At 44.6% G+C, this 18,430-nt stretch overlaps 1 protein-coding gene across 2 annotated transcripts; it reads right to left on the bottom strand.

The window, feature by feature from the left end:
* Positions 1–222: 222 nt before the first annotated feature.
* On the bottom strand, positions 223–17,564 carry LOC131701542 (tektin-2-like). Of its 2 annotated transcripts, XM_059000163.1 has the most exons (6): positions 17,462–17,564; positions 16,216–16,321; positions 4,592–4,867; positions 3,517–3,622; positions 1,016–1,394; positions 223–733 (listed from the first exon to the last, which is right to left on the bottom strand). In XM_059000163.1, exons 2-5 carry the CDS (start codon positions 16,309–16,311, stop codon positions 1,336–1,338), a joined length of 537 nt encoding a protein of 178 aa, XP_058856146.1. In that variant the 5' UTR covers positions 16,312–16,321; positions 17,462–17,564; the 3' UTR covers positions 223–733; positions 1,016–1,335. The 2 variants fall into 2 exon arrangements, with proteins under 2 accessions (XP_058856146.1, XP_058856147.1); XM_059000164.1 differs by lacking the exons at positions 223–733; positions 1,016–1,394; positions 3,517–3,622; positions 4,592–4,867 and adding exons at positions 7,990–8,500; positions 8,654–8,733 and having other exon boundaries at positions 16,216–17,564.
* Positions 17,565–18,430: the final 866 nt, after the last annotated feature.

Genomic DNA, 18,430 nt, shown 5'->3' with positions numbered 1-18,430 from the left:
AGCATTCTGATCAAGGACAGGTGGAGGGCCATGAAAAGGCTTCAGAGGCTTCTAGTCGTAGTTTAAAGTTTCAGCCAATAAAAGTGACACGTTGTGTGTCTGTATTGTAGCTGCGATTACTGCCTGGTGATTGAGAATAAATATGTATAGATCCTCTTTCAGGACTTGTTGTGTGACAGGATGCTGCATGGAGCCATGAAGAAGGGAAACGCCCACACAGTATGTATTTCCAAACGTCCGGATTTATTAAAGAAAAAGGCTTGAAAGTAAAACAATCTCCCCTCTACGAGCAATGGTAATGGAAGGGCTGCAGTCCCCAGCAAAAACACACTCTGTTACCCACAAGCCTCCTGCACCAAACTGGGCTCCTTTTAAAATAGCAGAAAGTAGAAAATGTGGTTTGTCTCACCAAACACACACAATGCAAACAGTCAGTCAATATGTAGCGGTATTGTGAAGCGGGATGTGGGGCTGCTCAATGCCTTGCTCACTGGGTGTGCTTCTATTCTTTTAAACAAAGTAAGGAGAGGAGAGGAGAGGGGGAGGAGAGAGTAAAGAGGAGAGGAGAGAGGGGAGAGGGGAGAAGAGAAGGGAGAGGTGGAGAGGGCAGCAGCAGTATTCCTCAGTCCAGGAAGGACAGCTCCATGCACTCCACAGCCTCAGGGTGAAGCATGCGAGTCGCCAGCCGCTCCATATCATCCAGGCTCAACAAGCGCAGCCTCCGCTCGTAATCCTGAAAGAGAGGCAGAGGGAGAGACACAGTCACAACTACACGCTGCTCTACACCTGCATTTCAGAGTGTGTGTGCTGCAGCTGTGATTGTGTGTGCGTCTGTGTCACTGTACAGCTGTGTCTGTGTGTGTCTGTATCACACTGTGCATGTGCTGCAGCTAGGATTGTGTGTGTAGCAGTGTTTATTGTGTTCAGGTTACCTTGTGTAGCTGCTCCAGACTCTCACTGTGTGTGTGTGTGTGTGTGTGTCTGTGTGTGTGTGTGTGTATTGTGTTCAGGTTACCTTGTGTTGCTGCTCCAGACTCTCACTGCGTCGGCAGGGCTGAAGTGTTTGTTCAGAAGAGCAGGCAGGCTGTGCCACACTGACCCGGGGTGAGGCGAGGCGTGAGAGGAGGGGTTAGGCGAGGGGTGAGAGGAGGGGCGAGGGGTGACAGGAGGGTTGAGGCGATGGGTGAGAGGAGGGGTGAGGTGTGAGAGGAGGGGTGTGGCGAGGGGTGAGGTGTGACAGGAGGGGTGAGGCGAGGGTGAGGGGTGAGGTCTGAGAGGAGGGGTGACACAGGGAGTGCTGTTCTTGCGAGGGTGACACTTTCTCTGTTGGGGGCGTCACAACGAGTTCAGCTTGGAATCGGGAGCGATGGAGTCGTGTGACAGTCTGTGCTCATCTGAGAGAGAGAGAGAGAGGGAGGGGGAGAAACAGGAGAGATTCAAGACCAGGTAGATTAACTCTCAGCTGCTGACTCGGTGTAATTTCATAACTTTTGTTACGATGACAAAACACGTCATATCTCTGCCGTCCAATCAGCAATTTTGTTTTTTTAAAGTATGAGTCATAGCCATGACTACGGGGCTTGTCATGATACCATTGGTTTAGGGCTAGGGTGGGCGGGACATATAATATTTTGATTACAAGGGCGAGTCTCTGCTGGCGCCATTGTGACTGAGTGCACAGCAGAGTCGAAGCTCTGTATCTCCAGTTTTACAATCCCAAGAGTGCTAATCTATATATCATCTAAACGGGAGGTACTTGGGCTAATTAACCATATTGTTGTTGTTGTTTTTTTCAACTTGATATTGTTTTTTTGTGCTGAGTACATCTGCAGTGTTTATTTTTGTTTTGTTTTCGCTGTGTCTCTTGTGTGTGTGCTTGCTTGCTGGGCAGGGCTAACTTCATGACTGCTGTAGACGAGAGGAGCTACTGTACCAACACCACGTTTTGTTTTGTTTGTTTGTTTTGTTAAACATCTTTCTTATAGTTAGTTTCACATACGGTTTTATTTTAGACTTGTTTTTCCTCAGGAGAGAAGGCAAAACTAACAGGTCTATCGCATGTGATGCAAAGTTAGGCGTTTGTGTACGTCTGTGTTTTACTTTTTCTAGTCGATTCATTATTTCTCTGTAGTCGTTATTATTGAATTATGCATCTATTATTTTTTAACTTTTTATTCGATGTGTAAAAGAATGAGAAACACCTTGTTTAGTTTTTATTTTTACGTTGTGTATGTAGCCTATGTAAAAAACAAAGACATTTAGCTGTAGTTATTATTTAGCCATGTATTTTATTACTCGTTTACTGTGTGTAAACAGAAAACATTATTTAGCTGTTGTCACTATTATTATTTAGCCATGTATTTTATTACTTGTTTACTGTTTTATGTGTGTGAAAAAGGATGGAGCAGAATATTAATATTAGTATTAATATTATTATTATTAATTGGTATTTATTTTAATGTTGTATGTGGGTGTTTGAAAGCCAGAAAATGGATGGAGACAATCAGCTCCAGCATGTGGTTCAGTCACTGAAGAGGAGGAGGGCCCTGACTGAGGAAGAGATCGAGGGCATGTACGCCATGGAGGAGGACCTCCCTGATGAAGAGCTGCTGCAGGAGGATGAGGAGGAGGAGGAGAGTGATCTGGAGGAGCCCCAGTCCAGCACTTCAACTGCAGGGTAGTTTTGATAATAAATATATACAGCACAATATGGAACGTTTTATTTTTTTTGTCTCCCTCCCTCCCAAATAAAATTCTTAATTTCAAAGTTTTATTTGTAATATACTTTTTTTTCCAAATAAAAAAATTAAACATTTTACTTGATAACTTGTGTGTTGTTTCTTTATTTTTATACTGAAATATAATTGTATCTCAAACAGGGCAACAGTGTTTCCAGTCTCACTTTTTGCCAAGTTTTAATCCTGGTCTGCCTTTGCCATTTCGGAGGTTGATTTTTGTAAAATACTAGGCATTGCAAAACCTTATCTAGCTCTGCAACTGTGCAAGATATTTCAATTCTGATTTCAGATTTGAATTCCTTGGAAAATTGTGCAGCTACAATATACTCTAGTTTTTTTATATATATATATAACTCTTGGAAAGAGGTTGAAATTGAAAAATTTGTTAAAATATTATTTATTATTTTTCATATTTCGATAATTTTTGGGGAGGTGTAGCTCATATGAAAATAAAAATAAAATCACCCCACAACAAAATAAATTACATCAATGGAAAGATCTACTTAATGCCTTTCTGTAGGTGTATTGGGTTTTCATTTCTGATTTAAGGTTCCAAAACTACAAGTGTTTAAACAGAAAGGCATCATGTTTATGACCGGATATGTTTATTCCCCGTAGGCAGCATAGGGTTAAAACACTTCATGCAACTCAAAGATGATAAAAGATTGAAAACACTTTGTTTGCAGGTGTTACTGTTAATAGATATATGTAGAATAACATGCATCCTTTTTAACTGAGTGCTGAGCTGTGCTGTGCTGTGCTGTGCTGTTCAGCCTACCTGCCAGCGCCTTGCCTTTGTAGAGGAGTCCCTGTTGATTGACAGGTATGTTGAGCCTGTCAGAGACCAGACTCCAGACTGTGGAGACCTTCTCATCCTCACAGACCTGTCGAGACAAGAACACACAAACACACAGTGAGGGGATGAGCATTAAACACTGAAACTACATCTTCATCCTCACTGGACAGGCGAGAGACAAGAACACACACACACACACACACACACACACACACACAGTGAGGGGATAACCATTAAACACTGAAACTACATCTTCATCAGTACGCACGCCTCGAGTGAAGCGACATCCCTCATCTGCCACCATGCAAATGCACTTAGTGTCATTTCAAACGGGATTGAGATTATTATGCTCAAGAGCTAAAAGGCAATAACAACGTACGCTTAGAAATAATAAAACAATGTTTTTAAGAAAGCCCTCAGGACACGTGACGACATCCCCTCCTTGACAACGTCCTGTCCTCCTGTAGGAAGTGTCTCTTTACCTCAGCAATACCTGAGCTGGGAAGGTACACATTTTAAAGGGCCTTGATTTGCAGCAATGCAGTTCAACCCGCTCTGTGATGTTTTATGTTCTGTTATCAAACAACCGCTGACTTGCCCAATCGTAGAAAGTAGAAGTAGAAAATGTGGTTTGTCTTACCAAACACACACAATGCAAACAGTCAGTCAATATGTAGCGGTATTGTGAAGCGGGATGTGGGGCTGCTCAATGCCTTGCTCACTGGGTGTGCTTCTATTCTTTTAAACAAAGTAAGGAGAGGAGAGGAGAGGGGGAGGAGAGAGACACAGAGTCACAACTACACGCTGCTCTACACCTGCATTTCAGAGTGTGTATGCTGCAGCTGTGATTGTGTGTGCGTCTCTGTGTCACTGTACAGCTGTGTCTGTGTGTGTCTGTATAACATTGTACATCTGCTGCAGCTAGGATTGTGTGTGTAGCCGTGTTTATTGTGTTCAATTTACCTTGTGTAGCTGCTCCAGCCTCTCACTGTGTGTGTGTTTGTGTGTGTCTGTGTGTGTGTGTGTATAGCAGTGTGTGTGTTTGTGTTCAGGTTACCTCGTGTTGCTGCTCCAGACTCTCATTGCGTCGGCAGGGCTGAAGTGTTTGTTCAGAAGAGCAGGCAGGCTGTGCCACACTGACCCGGGGTGAGGCGAGGAGTGAGAGGAGGGGTGAGGCGAGGGGTGAGAGGAGGGGTGAGCTGTGCTGTGCTGTGCTGTTCAGCCTACCTGCCAGCGCCTTGCCTTTGTAGAGGAGTCCCTGTTGATTGACAGGTATGTTGAGCCTGTCAGAGACCAGACTCCAGACTGTGGAGACCTTCTCATCCTCACAGACCTGTCAAGAGACAAGAACACACAGACACACAGTGAGGGGATGAGCATTAAACACTGAAACTACATCTTCATCCTCACAGGACAGGCGAGAGACAAGAACACACAAACACACACACACACACACACACACACAGAGACACACACACACACACACAGAGACACACACACACACACACAGTGAGGGGATAACCATTAAACACTGAAACTACATCTTCATCAGTACACAAGCCTCGAGTGAAGCGACATCCCTCATCTGCCACCATGCAAATGCACTTAGTGTCATTTCAAACGGGATTGAGATTATTATGCTCAAGAGCTAAAAGGCAATAACAACGTACGATTATAAACAATAAAGATGACCCCCAGTCAATATAGCCGGGGAAACCGCACCCTGCTGATCAGAGCTCACAAAGACAAACACATTATTAAAAGCCACTCAGCAAACAGTCACAAGCGGGTCCGGACGGCCATTTGTTATTACAAATGCGGGATTCAAAAACAACCACTGCACTGAATAATAAACAAAGTAAACGAGATGCACTCACCTGGTTTAACGAGCGCTGTCCCTCGTAGTCTGTGTAAAACAAGAGCAAACGCCTCCTCACATGGCGTCCTTCTTCCACAAACTTATCACATGAAATAAAGTCGTTTCACACAGACACACGCCTCCGGCTGAGCTGTCCTCTGCTCTTTACAATTGGTAGCGAACTTCAGGGAGACAGACGAGGCTTTAGCTTTCATTTCCTATCCAATGCTGCCCTCGTGTGGACATTTAGTAGAACTGCTGTCGAGGTGTTGAATTGAGTGTTAACTAATTCTGCTTCATAAAATCAAATGAAACCTGCTGAAAAACGTCACGTTAGCATACTGAAATACACACGCATCTACGTCTGTGATTAAATTATTGCAAACACCCGTATATACTTTCAGATACATTTTAAACCGCTATAAAAGAGAACTACAGTTGATTCCTTCAGGCACGTTCCGGTTTAGAATCGTTGTTTACTTTGGTTATTTCGAAACTGCCCGTTTTAAAATATGACTGATAGTAAAACAATTCTTCACTAAAAGCATGAAAATATAATATTATTAAAATACTGACGTGGACACGTGTACTAAAAAAATGTTTTATTAATAATAAATGTATATTTTTAAACAGGTGCGCACCTTGGACAGCCATAGGGTCTATACAAATTAGGTAACGCATTTCTAACTTTTGATTCGCTAAATGCGTTCGCCAATCAGAAGTCACTTAATTTGTGACTTGTCTTTTATCCAATCAGATTGTTTAGGACATGACGTAACCGTTCCACTTTCTCTCCACGAGATAGCCGCATCGGTAAGGAATTCATCAAATAATCTTCCAGCGCCTCCCGTCTGCAGTACCGCTGCGTGTCCACTGGAGGGAGCCGAGCGCCTCCGTGGCGGCGGCTCCGCATGACTCGAGCGCGTTTGTGACGTCCCCGCCCCGATTGGCCCGTCTGTCGCTGTTTGTGAAGATAGCGTTCGCAGTTTTCACTGTGAACCTCTGGAGCTTGGGAAGGGAAACTGCCCGTGAAAGCTGAGCGACCAAAACTGTGAAAAATGACATCGCTCTGATAAAAATACGAGACGCCCTACACAGCATGAGTCATAAATCACAGAAATCGTGATTCCTACAAACATCATCATCATCATAATAATAATAATAATAATAATAATAATAATAACACACGTCATTAATACGGCTGCAGTGTTGCTAGGACTCCCAGCGTCACATTCCCCTCTGGCTGTAGTAGCGGTGTGTGTCCACGGGAGGGGGCAGTGTGCCTCACTGCCTGCTTGCCTGCGCTTTGGCTCCGCACCCACTCAAAAACCTTTTTTAAAATGTATTTTGAAATCTGAATTTGGACCCGTGTATTGTTTTGAAGTCAGCAAACATTTGAATTGCAGATGAACGAGTGTAGCTGATGGAATTGCATTAAGTTTAACACAAAGAATCGTTCGTGTCAGTGCTTCACAGAGGGTTGTTTTAATATAACAGTTTTTTTTTTTAATTTGCAGACAGTTTGTGTGAACTCTATGGCGTTGGAGACAGGACGCTTCACGTGCTCCAGTTTACACGCAGTGACTGAAGAGGAGATGCGATGTACCGTTGCTTGTTTAAGACAATGGGGACGGGACTGAGCGCTTACAGAGACGAGGGACTAACATGAACACAGAGTAACATGAACACACAAAGGCACACACAATTTCACAGTCACGATGTTAACTCGGGGGAAAGACGCCCTGCATGGCCGATTGGCTGAAAAGCAGAACAGAAGCAGCCTATCACATGAGGGGAGGTGGGTGGTGTTCTTATGACGTCACCGCTGCCAGGTCTATAAAGAGACGCGTTGTGCGCTTTCACGTCAGATGAAGAGAACGAGTCGTTAGGTTTGTGTGGATCAGCGAGGACGCTGGAAACTAGAGACCAGGTGAAGCGCTGGAAATCCTGCGAGCTCCTCGGGACGCCGCTGGGGGCGGTCAGCCGCCGGGCTTGTCCAGTAATGTTGCGGTTAAGCGCTCGCCGCTGTGTCCTGACGGGTCCCGGAGAGGCTCATTATATTTCATTTTGAAATGCCTACAATGCGTCCTTCTGTTTTCAATGCGCACGTCTATTTGTTTCTGTTTTGTAATGTGTTTATTTAGTGGAGGAGTTTCATGGTAGTTTCGTATTCACTTCCTCATTGCCCTCACAGTGATTTGTGAAAGAGCCTCATGTTTTAAATGATTGTTGAAGGTTATTTTAAAGCCGGTTTGAAACACCAAGCATTTGAAAAGCAGATTCAATCAATAATGGAATTGTATTAACACCTCACTGACCTGTCAAGAGACAAGAACACACAGACACACACTGAGGGGATGAGCATTAAACACTGAAACTACATCTTCATCCTCACAGGACAGGCGAGAGACAAGAACACACACAGTGAGGGGATGAGCATTAAACACTGAAACTACATCTTCATCAGTACGCAAGCCTCGAGTGAAGCGACATCCCTCATCTGCACCATGCAAATGCACTTAGTGTCATTTCAAACGGGATTGAGATTATTATGCTCAAGAGCTAAAAGGCAATAACAACGTATGATTGACGGATTGTGTGTGATGTCATTTATAAAACAGACGGATTGTGTGTGATGTCATTTATAAGACGGATTGTATGTGATGTCATTTATAAGGCAGACAGATTGTGTGTGATGTCATTTATAAGACAGATGGATTGTGTGTGATGTCAGCCTCTATTAACACTTAACGTGATCACAGTGTATGACACAGATTCATAATATTTAAAACTCTAACAAATGTACTTTAGTGCATTCATTACAGAGTCCCAGTGCTGAACAAGCATGATTTTACAGAACAAATATTTATTGATCTCTTTCTTTATTTCATGGGGAGGCGGAGCTGTCAAGCGAGCTCCAGCTGGCGGCTCTTGACAGGGCTCAGGGTGCGGTTGAAGGTGTCAGTTTCAGGGACTTGTTTCTCTGGTGGGACGATCAGTTTGCTCCGTGTGTCCAGGCTACGTCTCTCCAGGGACAGGGAGCTGGTCTTGCAGGCGATGTCCTCCTCGATACGAGTCAGCTGCTGGGACAGAGCATGCAGGACGTCCCTGGAGAGGAAATGGACATTAATCCCAGAGCAACACTGAACCAGCCTCACTGCAGACTGACAAAGACTGACTCACTGTGATTGGGCATGTTTCTTCTTCAGAAACACACAGCGAGGGGAGGAGGGGAAGAGGGTGCTGGGGGGAGAGACTCACTGTGATTGGGCACGTTTCTGCTTCAGAGCAGTCATGGTGCCTTCCAGCTGCTGAACCTCATCTGTCAGCCCGTGCTGCACCTGCATGAGACAGTCAGGACGGGGTTAATATCGAGAGCAAAGAAACAGCTTCAGAAACACACAGCGAGGGGCAAGAGGAGAGGGGAGATGAGAGTGTAGAGGAGAGGGGAGAGGGGAGAGAGGAGAGGGGAGAGGGGAGAGGGGAGGGCAAGGACACCAACCCAGCTTACACTAACATCCTCATAAAAAAAATTCAATGAATTAAATGCAACATTTTTACATGTGAGAAACATGATAAAATGCTACAATTCAGATGAGGTGTTAGAATACAAAGTGCTGAGTCTGCCCCTTGGCTGTGCTGCAAGTATGCCTAAGTCGTTTTTCATTCATTTCACACTGATTTTATTATTTTGTATTATTAAATGTTCGAGTTATTGGTTTATTAGTCCATTGTTTACATCCTAGTGCGTTTCAATGTTCTATTTTTTTTTTGTCAAAAAACAAAGTAATGTTAAAGGTAAACTCAGTAGGGGGTCTGAGCTGCTGGTCTATTTCAGCATCCTTGCAACCCCTCAGCTGCACTCATGAAGAATTCAAATACTGGGGAGCATCTGAGGTGCTTTGAGAGCTTTCTGATTGGTGTAGTTGGTAGCGTATCGGCTTCAGATTCTCTTAACAGCTGTTTCAAGTCCCACATGAAACACAAGTTATGTTTTTTTTCCCCTCATTTTCAGAAATATTGTTTCATTTACCTTATAGAGCTGCCGTATAATAGGGTTGGGTTTGATAATCCCTCCTCTCTTCAGTGGCATGCAACTCAGCATGCGTGTGCAGTCTCTGACAAGGGAAGTGAATCTCATATACCAGGTTAGAGTGCTGGTTTGTCACAAGCAGTCAGGTGGTGGAGTGGGCTAGTTCACTAGCTTTGCCTGCCTTTCACCTTGGAGGTCTGGGTTCAAAGCCAGTTCACAGGACAAGTGAACTGAGTTTAAAACCAGACCCACAATTCAATGGCACAGCATGACTGGTGTTCTCTGATTAAGAGACTTTAAAAAAGAATTGATAAGTAAACACCAGCGTTGTGTTTGAAGTCTTGTGTTGTGTGCTTGTTTTGTTTCTCCACGGCGTCTGTTTGTTTGAATCTGTCAGATACAACAGAAGTGACTCTTTTATTGGATATTTTCAAGGCAGTAATCACCTCCATGTTGTACAGATCATTAGTCCAGTTCAAGTCACAAATGACTGCAGCAGTACAGCTGGTAGGATGGCTCAGTTGGGAGAGCACAGGGCCCTGATTCCCAGGGTTGGTGGTTCAAACCCCGTGCAACGTGCATGTTTTTCTTGTTTTTTTTTTTTCAAGTTGGTTATTTTACCTTGTAGGCAATGTAAATCTAACTTCAGGGACAGCTGCTAGGTGGTGCAGTGGGGTCAGTCCCTGTGCTTAAATGCTCTTTCCCTTGAGAGACTGGGATCATATCCAGGATACAGATTGAAATCTTCTGTTTTCACAGCACCTTGTAGTTTGCATCTGTCAAAGACATGATAGAAGTGACTCTTTTATTGGATATTTCCAATGGAGTGATATACATTTTGTACAAATCATTAGTTAATGTACTGGAGGTCATTTGGCAGCAGGACAGAGTAGCTCTCTGGCTAGCACAGGTGGTAGAGCACTGGATTCTGACTTCCAAGGTTGTTGGTTCAAGACACATGTAAAGCACAAGTGTTAATTTATTGATTTCAAAAATATTGTTAAACTTACCTGTTTATAAGGTTTGGTTTTGAATCCAGTTCATCACAAATTAAACAAAGCTAAGAATCACCTCTTCGCCCCCAGGTCCTCACCACACAATGTAATAATGTGTTTCAAACAACATCAGCACCAGTCGGCTGGATAGCTCTGTTGGTAGAGCAGAGACCCGTGATTCCCTGGGTAGCGGGTTCAAACCCAGAGCAGGTGTTTCCTTTTCATTTTCAAACACTTTACCTATTTTGATAGACTTGTGTTTACGTAATAGGACAAGGGGTCAGTGGTCTAAGCATACAAATAATATAAAGAGGATGATATAAGGGCTTCTGTGCAAAGCTGGGTTGTCACGAGCAGACAGGTGGTGCAGTGGGCTAGTTCACTAGCATGCTGTGCTGCCCACATTGTGGGACTGGGATCAAATCCCGGTGAGTTCCTTGTTTGTTTTCAATGACTTGGTTAATTTCTTATATAAGACAATGAAAAAGCAGACTACTCCGTGGAAGTAAGATGGACTGGGTTCAAATCCAGGCGAGTTCTTTGCTTGTTTCAAAGAATGTGTTAATTGAGCTCATATATAGTGTGAACCAAAGCTTTCCTGTGGGAGCTGGTGGCGCAGTGGCTATGCTGATGGCCTTCTCTCCCTGAAGACGGTGGTTCGAATCCTGGTCCTGGAGGCGAGTTCCTGAGGTAAGTAATGCTGTTGGTTGTGAGTCATGGTGGTGGTTGTAAATCTGGGTGTCGACTGTAAGTAATGATGCAGGTTGTAACTAACGATGTTGGTTGTGTCTCCACAGACGGAGGAGGGCCGTGTGCCCTGAAGAGGAGCCGGAAGAGGATGAAGAGGGGGCTTGGGCCCCCGGCCGCGGGGGGAGTGGAAGACAGGGGTGTTGGTACCATGGGGGAAGGAAAAGCAGGAGGTGTGAACATGGGGGAGCAGGCAGGGATGTTACCTTGCCTTTTGCCCTGCAATGGGCCCGATCAGCTGAGCTCTAGAGATGATTATAGGACATAAGATATCTTTAACGCTCCCTGTCAGGGCAAAAGGAATATCCCTGCCTGCCTGCTCCCCCATGTTTACACCACCTCCTTCTTTTCCTCCTCTCTGGTACCAACACCCCCATCTTCCACTCCCCCCACGGCCGGGGGCCCCAGCCCCCTCTTCATCCTCTTCCGGCTCCTCTTCAGGGCACACGGCCCTCCTCCGTCTGTGGAGACACAACCAACATCGTTAGTTACAACCTGCATCATTACTTACAGTCAACACCCAGATTTACAACCACCACCATGACTCACAACCAACAGCATTACTTACCTCAGGAACTCGCCTCCGGGACCAGGATTCGAACCACCGTCTTCAGGGAGAGAAGGCCATCAGCATAGCCACTGCGCCACCAGCTCCCACAGGAAAGCTTTGGTTCACACTATATATGAGCTCAATTAACACATTCTTTGAAACAAGCAAAGAACTCGCCTGGATTTGAACCCAGTCCATCTTACTTCCACGGAGTAGTCTGCTTTTTCATTGTCTTATATAAGAAATTAACCAAGTCTTTGAAAACAAAGGAGGAACTCACCTGGATTTGAACTCAGTCCCCCAAGGTAAGCAGCACAGCATGCTAGTGAACTAGCCCACTGCACCACCTGTCTGCTTGTGACTGCCTTGTTGTCTAACCTTGTATATGAGGTTCACTTCCCTTGTCAGAGGTCGCACTGCAGGAGTTGAGAATCCTGGCGCTGACTGCACAGTTGCAGTCTTTCATGCCACTGAAGAGAGGAGGGATTATGAAACACCCCTGTTACACAGCAGGGCTCGGAGGTAAATACCAGGGATACCAGGTCAATGCTATGAGTGTTAACACTAATCATATATATAATAACTGTGTGGCTTCCAGAGGAACATGTGTTTTTTATATTGTGTTCCTCGTCAAGCTGTGGAATCTGAAGCTGCGCAGCAGAAATGATTCCACTTCCAGCAGGTTGACTTTGTGCAAAGTTTCTATTCTGATGTAAACTTTCATCCCCCCCCGAGCACTGTACTGTCTCCACTAAATCATTATTACTGATGAACCAACGGGAGCGCCAAGCCTTCCTCAATAGACAAAGCTAGCGCTGCTGTTCAGGGTGAGCGTGCCTCAGCACTACCAGCAAGCACTCGGGCGCTGGGGAGCAAAGCAGCACAAGAGCCTGGATGTCTTGGCTTTGCGGGAGTGAAGGGAGCTCTGTGAACACTGTCCTGTCCTTTCTGCAGAGGAAACGGAAGATTAGCATGGAAAGCGACCCCTTAGAGGAAGGACAGCATTCTGATCAAGGACAGGTGGAGGGCCATGAAAAGGCTTCAGAGGCTTCTAGTCGTAGTTTAAAGTTTCAGCCAATAAAAGTGACACGTTGTGTGTCTGTATTGTAGCTGCGATTACTGCCTGGTGATTGAGAATAAATATGTATAGATCCTCTTTCAGGACTTGTTGTGTGACAGGATGCTGCATGGAGCCATGAAGAAGGGAAACGCCCACACAGTATGTATTTCCAAACGTCCGGATTTATTAAAGAAAAAGGCTTGAAAGTAAAACAATCTCCCCTCTACGAGCAATGGTAATGGAAGGGCTGCAGTCCCCAGCAAAAACACACTCTGTTACCCACAAGCCTCCTGCACCAAACTGGGCTCCTTTTAAAATAGCAGAAAGTAGAAAATGTGGTTTGTCTCACCAAACACACACAATGCAAACAGTCAGTCAATATGTAGCGGTATTGTGAAGCGGGATGTGGGGCTGCTCAATGCCTTGCTCACTGGGTGTGCTTCTATTCTTTTAAACAAAGTAAGGAGAGGAGAGGAGAGGGGGAGGAGAGAGTAAAGAGGAGAGGAGAGAGGGGAGAGGGGAGAAGAGAAGGGAGAGGTGGAGAGGGCAGCAGCAGTATTCCTCAGTCCAGGAAGGACAGCTCCATGCACTCCACAGCCTCAGGGTGAAGCATGCGAGTCGCCAGCCGCTCCATATCATCCAGGCTCAACAAGCGCAGCCTCCGCTCGTAATCCTGAGAGAGAGGCAGAGGGAGAGACACAGAGTCACAACTACACGCTGCTCTACACCTGCATTTCAGAGTGTGTGTGCTGCAGCTGTGATTGTGTGTGCGTCTGTGTCACTGTACAGCTGTGTCTGTGTGTGTCTGTATCACACTGTGCATGTGCTGCAGCTAGGATTGTGTGTGTAGCAGTGTTTATTGTGTTCAGGTTACCTTGTGTAGCTGCTCCAGACTCTCACTGTGTGTGTGTGTGTGTGTGTATTGTGTTCAGGTTACCTTGTGTTGCTGCTCCAGACTCTCACTGCATCGGCAGGGCTGAAGTGTTTGTTCAGAAGAGCAGGCAGGCTGTGCCACACTGACCCGGGGTGAGGCGAGGCGTGAGAGGAGGGGTTAGGCGAGGGGTGAGAGGAGGGGCGAGGGGTGACAGGAGGGTTGAGGCGATGGGTGAGAGGAGGGGTGAGGTGTGAGAGGAGGGGTGTGGCGAGGGGTGAGGTGTGACAGGAGGGGTGAGGCGAGGGTGAGGGGTGAGGTCTGAGAGGAGGGGTGACACAGGGAGTGCTGTTCTTGCGAGGGTGACACTTTCTCTGTTGGGGGCGTCACAACGAGTTCAGCTTGGAATCGGGAGCGATGGAGTCGTGTGACAGTCTGTGCTCATCTGAGAGAGAGAGAGAGAGGGAGGGGGAGAAACAGGAGAGATTCAAGACCAGGTAGATTAACTCTCAGCTGCTGACTCGGTGTAATTTCATAACTTTTGTTACGATGACAAAACACGTCATATCTCTGCCGTCCAATCAGCAATTTTGTTTTTTTAAAGTATGAGTCATAGCCATGACTACGGGGCTTGTCATGATACCATTGGTTTAGGGCTAGGGTGGGCGGGACATATAATATTTTGATTACAAGGGCGAGTCTCTGCTGGCGCCATTGTGACTGAGTGCACAGCAGAGTCGAAGCTCTGTATCTCCAGTTTTACAATCCCAAGAGTGCTAATCTATATATCATCTAAACGGGAGGTACTTGGGCTAATTAACCATATTGTTGTTGTTGTTTTTTTCAACTTGATATTGTTTTTTTGTGCTGAGTACATCTGCAGTGTTTATTTTTGTTTTGTTTTCGCTGTGTCTCTTGTGTGTGCGCTTGCTTGCTGGGCAGGGCTAACTTCATGACTGCTGTAGACGAGAGGAGCTACTGTACCAACACCACGTTTTGTTTTGTTTGTTTGTTTTGTTAAACATCTTTCTTATAGTTAGTTTCACATACGGTTTTATTTTAGACTTGTTTTTCCTCAGGAGAGAAGGCAAAACTAACAGGTCTATCGCATGTGATGCAAAGTTAGGCGTTTGTGTACGTCTGTGTTTTACTTTTTCTAGTCGATTCATTATTTCTCTGTAGTCGTTATTATTGAATTATGCATCTATTATTTTTTAACTTTTTATTCGATGTGTAAAAGAATGAGAAACACCTTGTTTAGTTTTTATTTTTACGTTGTGTATGTAGCCTATGTAAAAAACAAAGACATTTAGCTGTAGTTATTATTTAGCCATGTATTTTATTACTCGTTTACTGTGTGTAAACAGAAAACATTATTTAGCTGTTGTCACTATTATTATTTAGCCATGTATTTTATTACTTGTTTACTGTTTTATGTGTGTGAAAAAGGATGGAGCAGAATATTAATATTAGTATTAATATTATTATTATTAATTGGTATTTATTTTAATGTTTTATGTGGGTGTGTGAAAGCCACAAAATGGATGGAGACAATCAGCTCTAGCATGTGGTTCAGTCACTGAAGAGGAGGAGGGCCCTGACTGAGGAAGAGATCGAGGGCATGTACGCCATGGAGGAGGACCTCCCTGATGAAGAGCTGCTGCAGGAGGATGATGAGGAGGAGGAGAGTGATCTGGAGGAGCCCCAGTCCAGCACTTCAACTGCAGGGTAGTTTTGATAATAAATATATACAGCACAATATGGAACGTTTTATTTTTTTTGTCTCCCTCCCTCCCAAATAAAATTCTTAATTTCAAAGTTTTATTTGTAATATACTTTTTTTTCCAAATAAAAAAATTAAACATTTTACTTGATAACTTGTGTGTTGTTTCTTTATTTTTATACTGAAATATAATTGTATCTCAAACAGGGCAACAGTGTTTCCAGTCTCACTTTTTGCCAAGTTTTAATCCTGGTCTGCCTTTGCCATTTCGGAGGTTGATTTTTGTAAAATACTAGGCATTGCAAAACCTTATCTAGCTCTGCAACTGTGCAAGATATTTCAATTCTGATTTCAGATTTGAATTCCTTGGAAAATTGTGCAGCTACAATATACTCTAGTTTTTTTATATATATATATAACTCTTGGAAAGAGGTTGAAATTGAAAAATTTTTTAAAATATTATTTATTATTTTTCATATTTCGATAATTTTTGGGGAGGTGTAGCTCATATGAAAATAAAAATAAAATCACCCCACAACAAAATAAATTACATCAATGGAAAGATCTACTTAATGCCTTTCTGTAGGTGTATTGGGTTTTCATTTCTGATTTAAGGTTCCAAAACTACAAGTGTTTAAACAGAAAGGCATCATGTTTATGACCGGATATGTTTATTCCCCGTAGGCAGCATAGGGTTAAAACACTTCATGCAACTCAAAGATGATAAAAGATTGAAAACACTTTGTTTGCAGGTGTTACTGTTAATAGATATATGTAGAATAACATGCATCCTTTTTAACTGAGTGCTGAGCTGTGCTGTGCTGTGCTGTGCTGTTCAGCCTACCTGCCAGCGCCTTGCCTTTGTAGAGGAGTCCCTGTTGATTGACAGGTATGTTGAGCCTGTCAGAGACCAGACTCCAGACTGTGGAGACCTTCTCATCCTCACAGACCTGTCGAGACAAGAACACACAAACACACAGTGAGGGGATGAGCATTAAACACTGAAACTACATCTTCATCCTCACTGGACAGGCGAGAGACAAGAACACACACACACACACACACACACACACACACACAGTGAGGGGATAACCATTAAACACTGAAACTACATCTTCATCAGTACGCACGCCTCGAGTGAAGCGACATCCCTCATCTGCCACCATGCAAATGCACTTAGTGTCATTTCAAACGGGATTGAGATTATTATGCTCAAGAGCTAAAAGGCAATAACAACGTACGCTTAGAAATAATAAAACAATGTTTTTAAGAAAGCCCTCAGGACACGTGACGACATCCCCTCCTTGACAACGTCCTGTCCTCCTGTAGGAAGTGTCTCTTTACCTCAGCAATACCTGAGCTGGGAAGGTACACATTTTAAAGGGCCTTGATTTGCAGCAATGCAGTTCAACCCGCTCTGTGATGTTTTATGTTCTGTTATCAAACAACCGCTGACTTGCCCAATCGTAGAAAGTAGAAGTAGAAAATGTGGTTTGTCTTACCAAACACACACAATGCAAACAGTCAGTCAATATGTAGCGGTATTGTGAAGCGGGATGTGGGGCTGCTCAATGCCTTGCTCACTGGGTGTGCTTCTATTCTTTTAAACAAAGTAAGGAGAGGAGAGGAGAGGGGGAGGAGAGAGACACAGAGTCACAACTACACGCTGCTCTACACCTGCATTTCAGAGTGTGTATGCTGCAGCTGTGATTGTGTGTGCGTCTCTGTGTCACTGTACAGCTGTGTCTGTGTGTGTCTGTATAACATTGTACATCTGCTGCAGCTAGGATTGTGTGTGTAGCCGTGTTTATTGTGTTCAATTTACCTTGTGTAGCTGCTCCAGCCTCTCACTGTGTGTGTGTTTGTGTGTGTCTGTGTGTGTGTGTGTGTTTGTGTTCAGGTTACCTTGTGTTGCTGCTCCAGACTCTCACTGCGTCGGCAGGGCTGAAGTGTTTGTTCAGAAGAGCAGGCAGGCTGTGCCACACTGACCCGGGGTGAGGCGAGGAGTGAGAGGAGGGATGAGGCGAGGGGTGAGAGGAGGGGTGAGCTGTGCTGTGCTGTGCTGTGCTGTGCTGTGCTGTTCAGCCTACCTGCCAGCGCCTTGCCTTTGTAGAGGAGTCCCTGTTGATTGACAGGTATGTTGAGCCTGTCAGAGACCAGACTCCAGACTGTGGAGACCTTCTCATCCTCACAGACCTGTCAAGAGACAAGAACATACACAGTGAGGGGATGAGCATTAAACACTGAAACTACATCTTCATCCTCACAGGACAGGCAAGAGACAAGAACACACACAGACACACAATGAGGGGATGAGCATTAAACACTGAAACTACATCTTCATCAGTACACAAGCCTCGAGTGAAGCGACATCCCTCATCTGCCACCATGCAAATGCACTTAGTGTCATTTCAAACGGGATTGAGATTATTATGCTCAAGAGCTAAAAGGCAATAACAACGTACGATTATAAACAATAAAGATGACCCCCAGTCAATATAGCCGGGGGAATCACACCCCCGTCAAACCGCACCCTGCTGATCAGAGCTCACAAAGACAAACACATTATTAAAAGCCACTCAGCAAACAGTCACAAGCGGGTCCGGACGGCCATTTGTTATTAAAAATGCGGGATTCAAAAACAACCGCTGCACTGAATAATAAACAAAGTAAACGAGATGCACTCACCTGGTTTAACGAGCGCTGTCCCTCGTAGTCTGTGTAAAACAAGAGCAAACGCCTCCTCACATGGCGTCCTTCTTCCACAAACTTATCACATGAAATAAAGTCGTTTCACACAGACACACGCCTCCGGCTGAGCTGTCCTCTGCTCTTTACAATTGGTAGCGAACTTCAGGGAGACAGACGAGGCTTTAGCTTTCATTTCCTATCCAATGCTGCCCTCGTGTGGACATTTAGTAGAACTGCTGTCGAGGTGTTGAATTGAGTGTTAACTAATTCTGCTTCATAAAATCAAATGAAACCTGCTGAAAAACGTCACGTTAGCATACTGAAATACACACCGCTTGTAATTTTCCAATTTACTTAACTAAAAACTG

The sequence above is a fragment of the Acipenser ruthenus genome, chromosome 25 (assembly GCF_902713425.1).
Source record: "Acipenser ruthenus chromosome 25, fAciRut3.2 maternal haplotype, whole genome shotgun sequence".
NCBI lineage: Eukaryota > Metazoa > Chordata > Actinopteri > Acipenseriformes > Acipenseridae > Acipenser > Acipenser ruthenus.
This window is presented reverse-complemented; position numbering and strand designations above follow the sequence as displayed.

Bases quoted from the DNA above. Each gene is read 5' to 3' on its own strand.
- LOC131701542 (XM_059000163.1), bottom strand. From the start codon at position 16,311: ATGAGAAGGTCTCCACAGTCTGGAGTCTGGTCTCTGACAGGCTCAACA. The intron at 3,623-4,591 runs GTAACCTGAACA...TTGTCTCGACAG, and splicing joins GTCTGGAGCAGCAACACGAG to GTCTGTGAGGATGAGAAGGT. The intron at 1,395-3,516 runs GTAGGCTGAACA...TCTCTCTCTCAG, and splicing joins CAAAGGCAAGGCGCTGGCAG to ATGAGCACAGACTGTCACAC.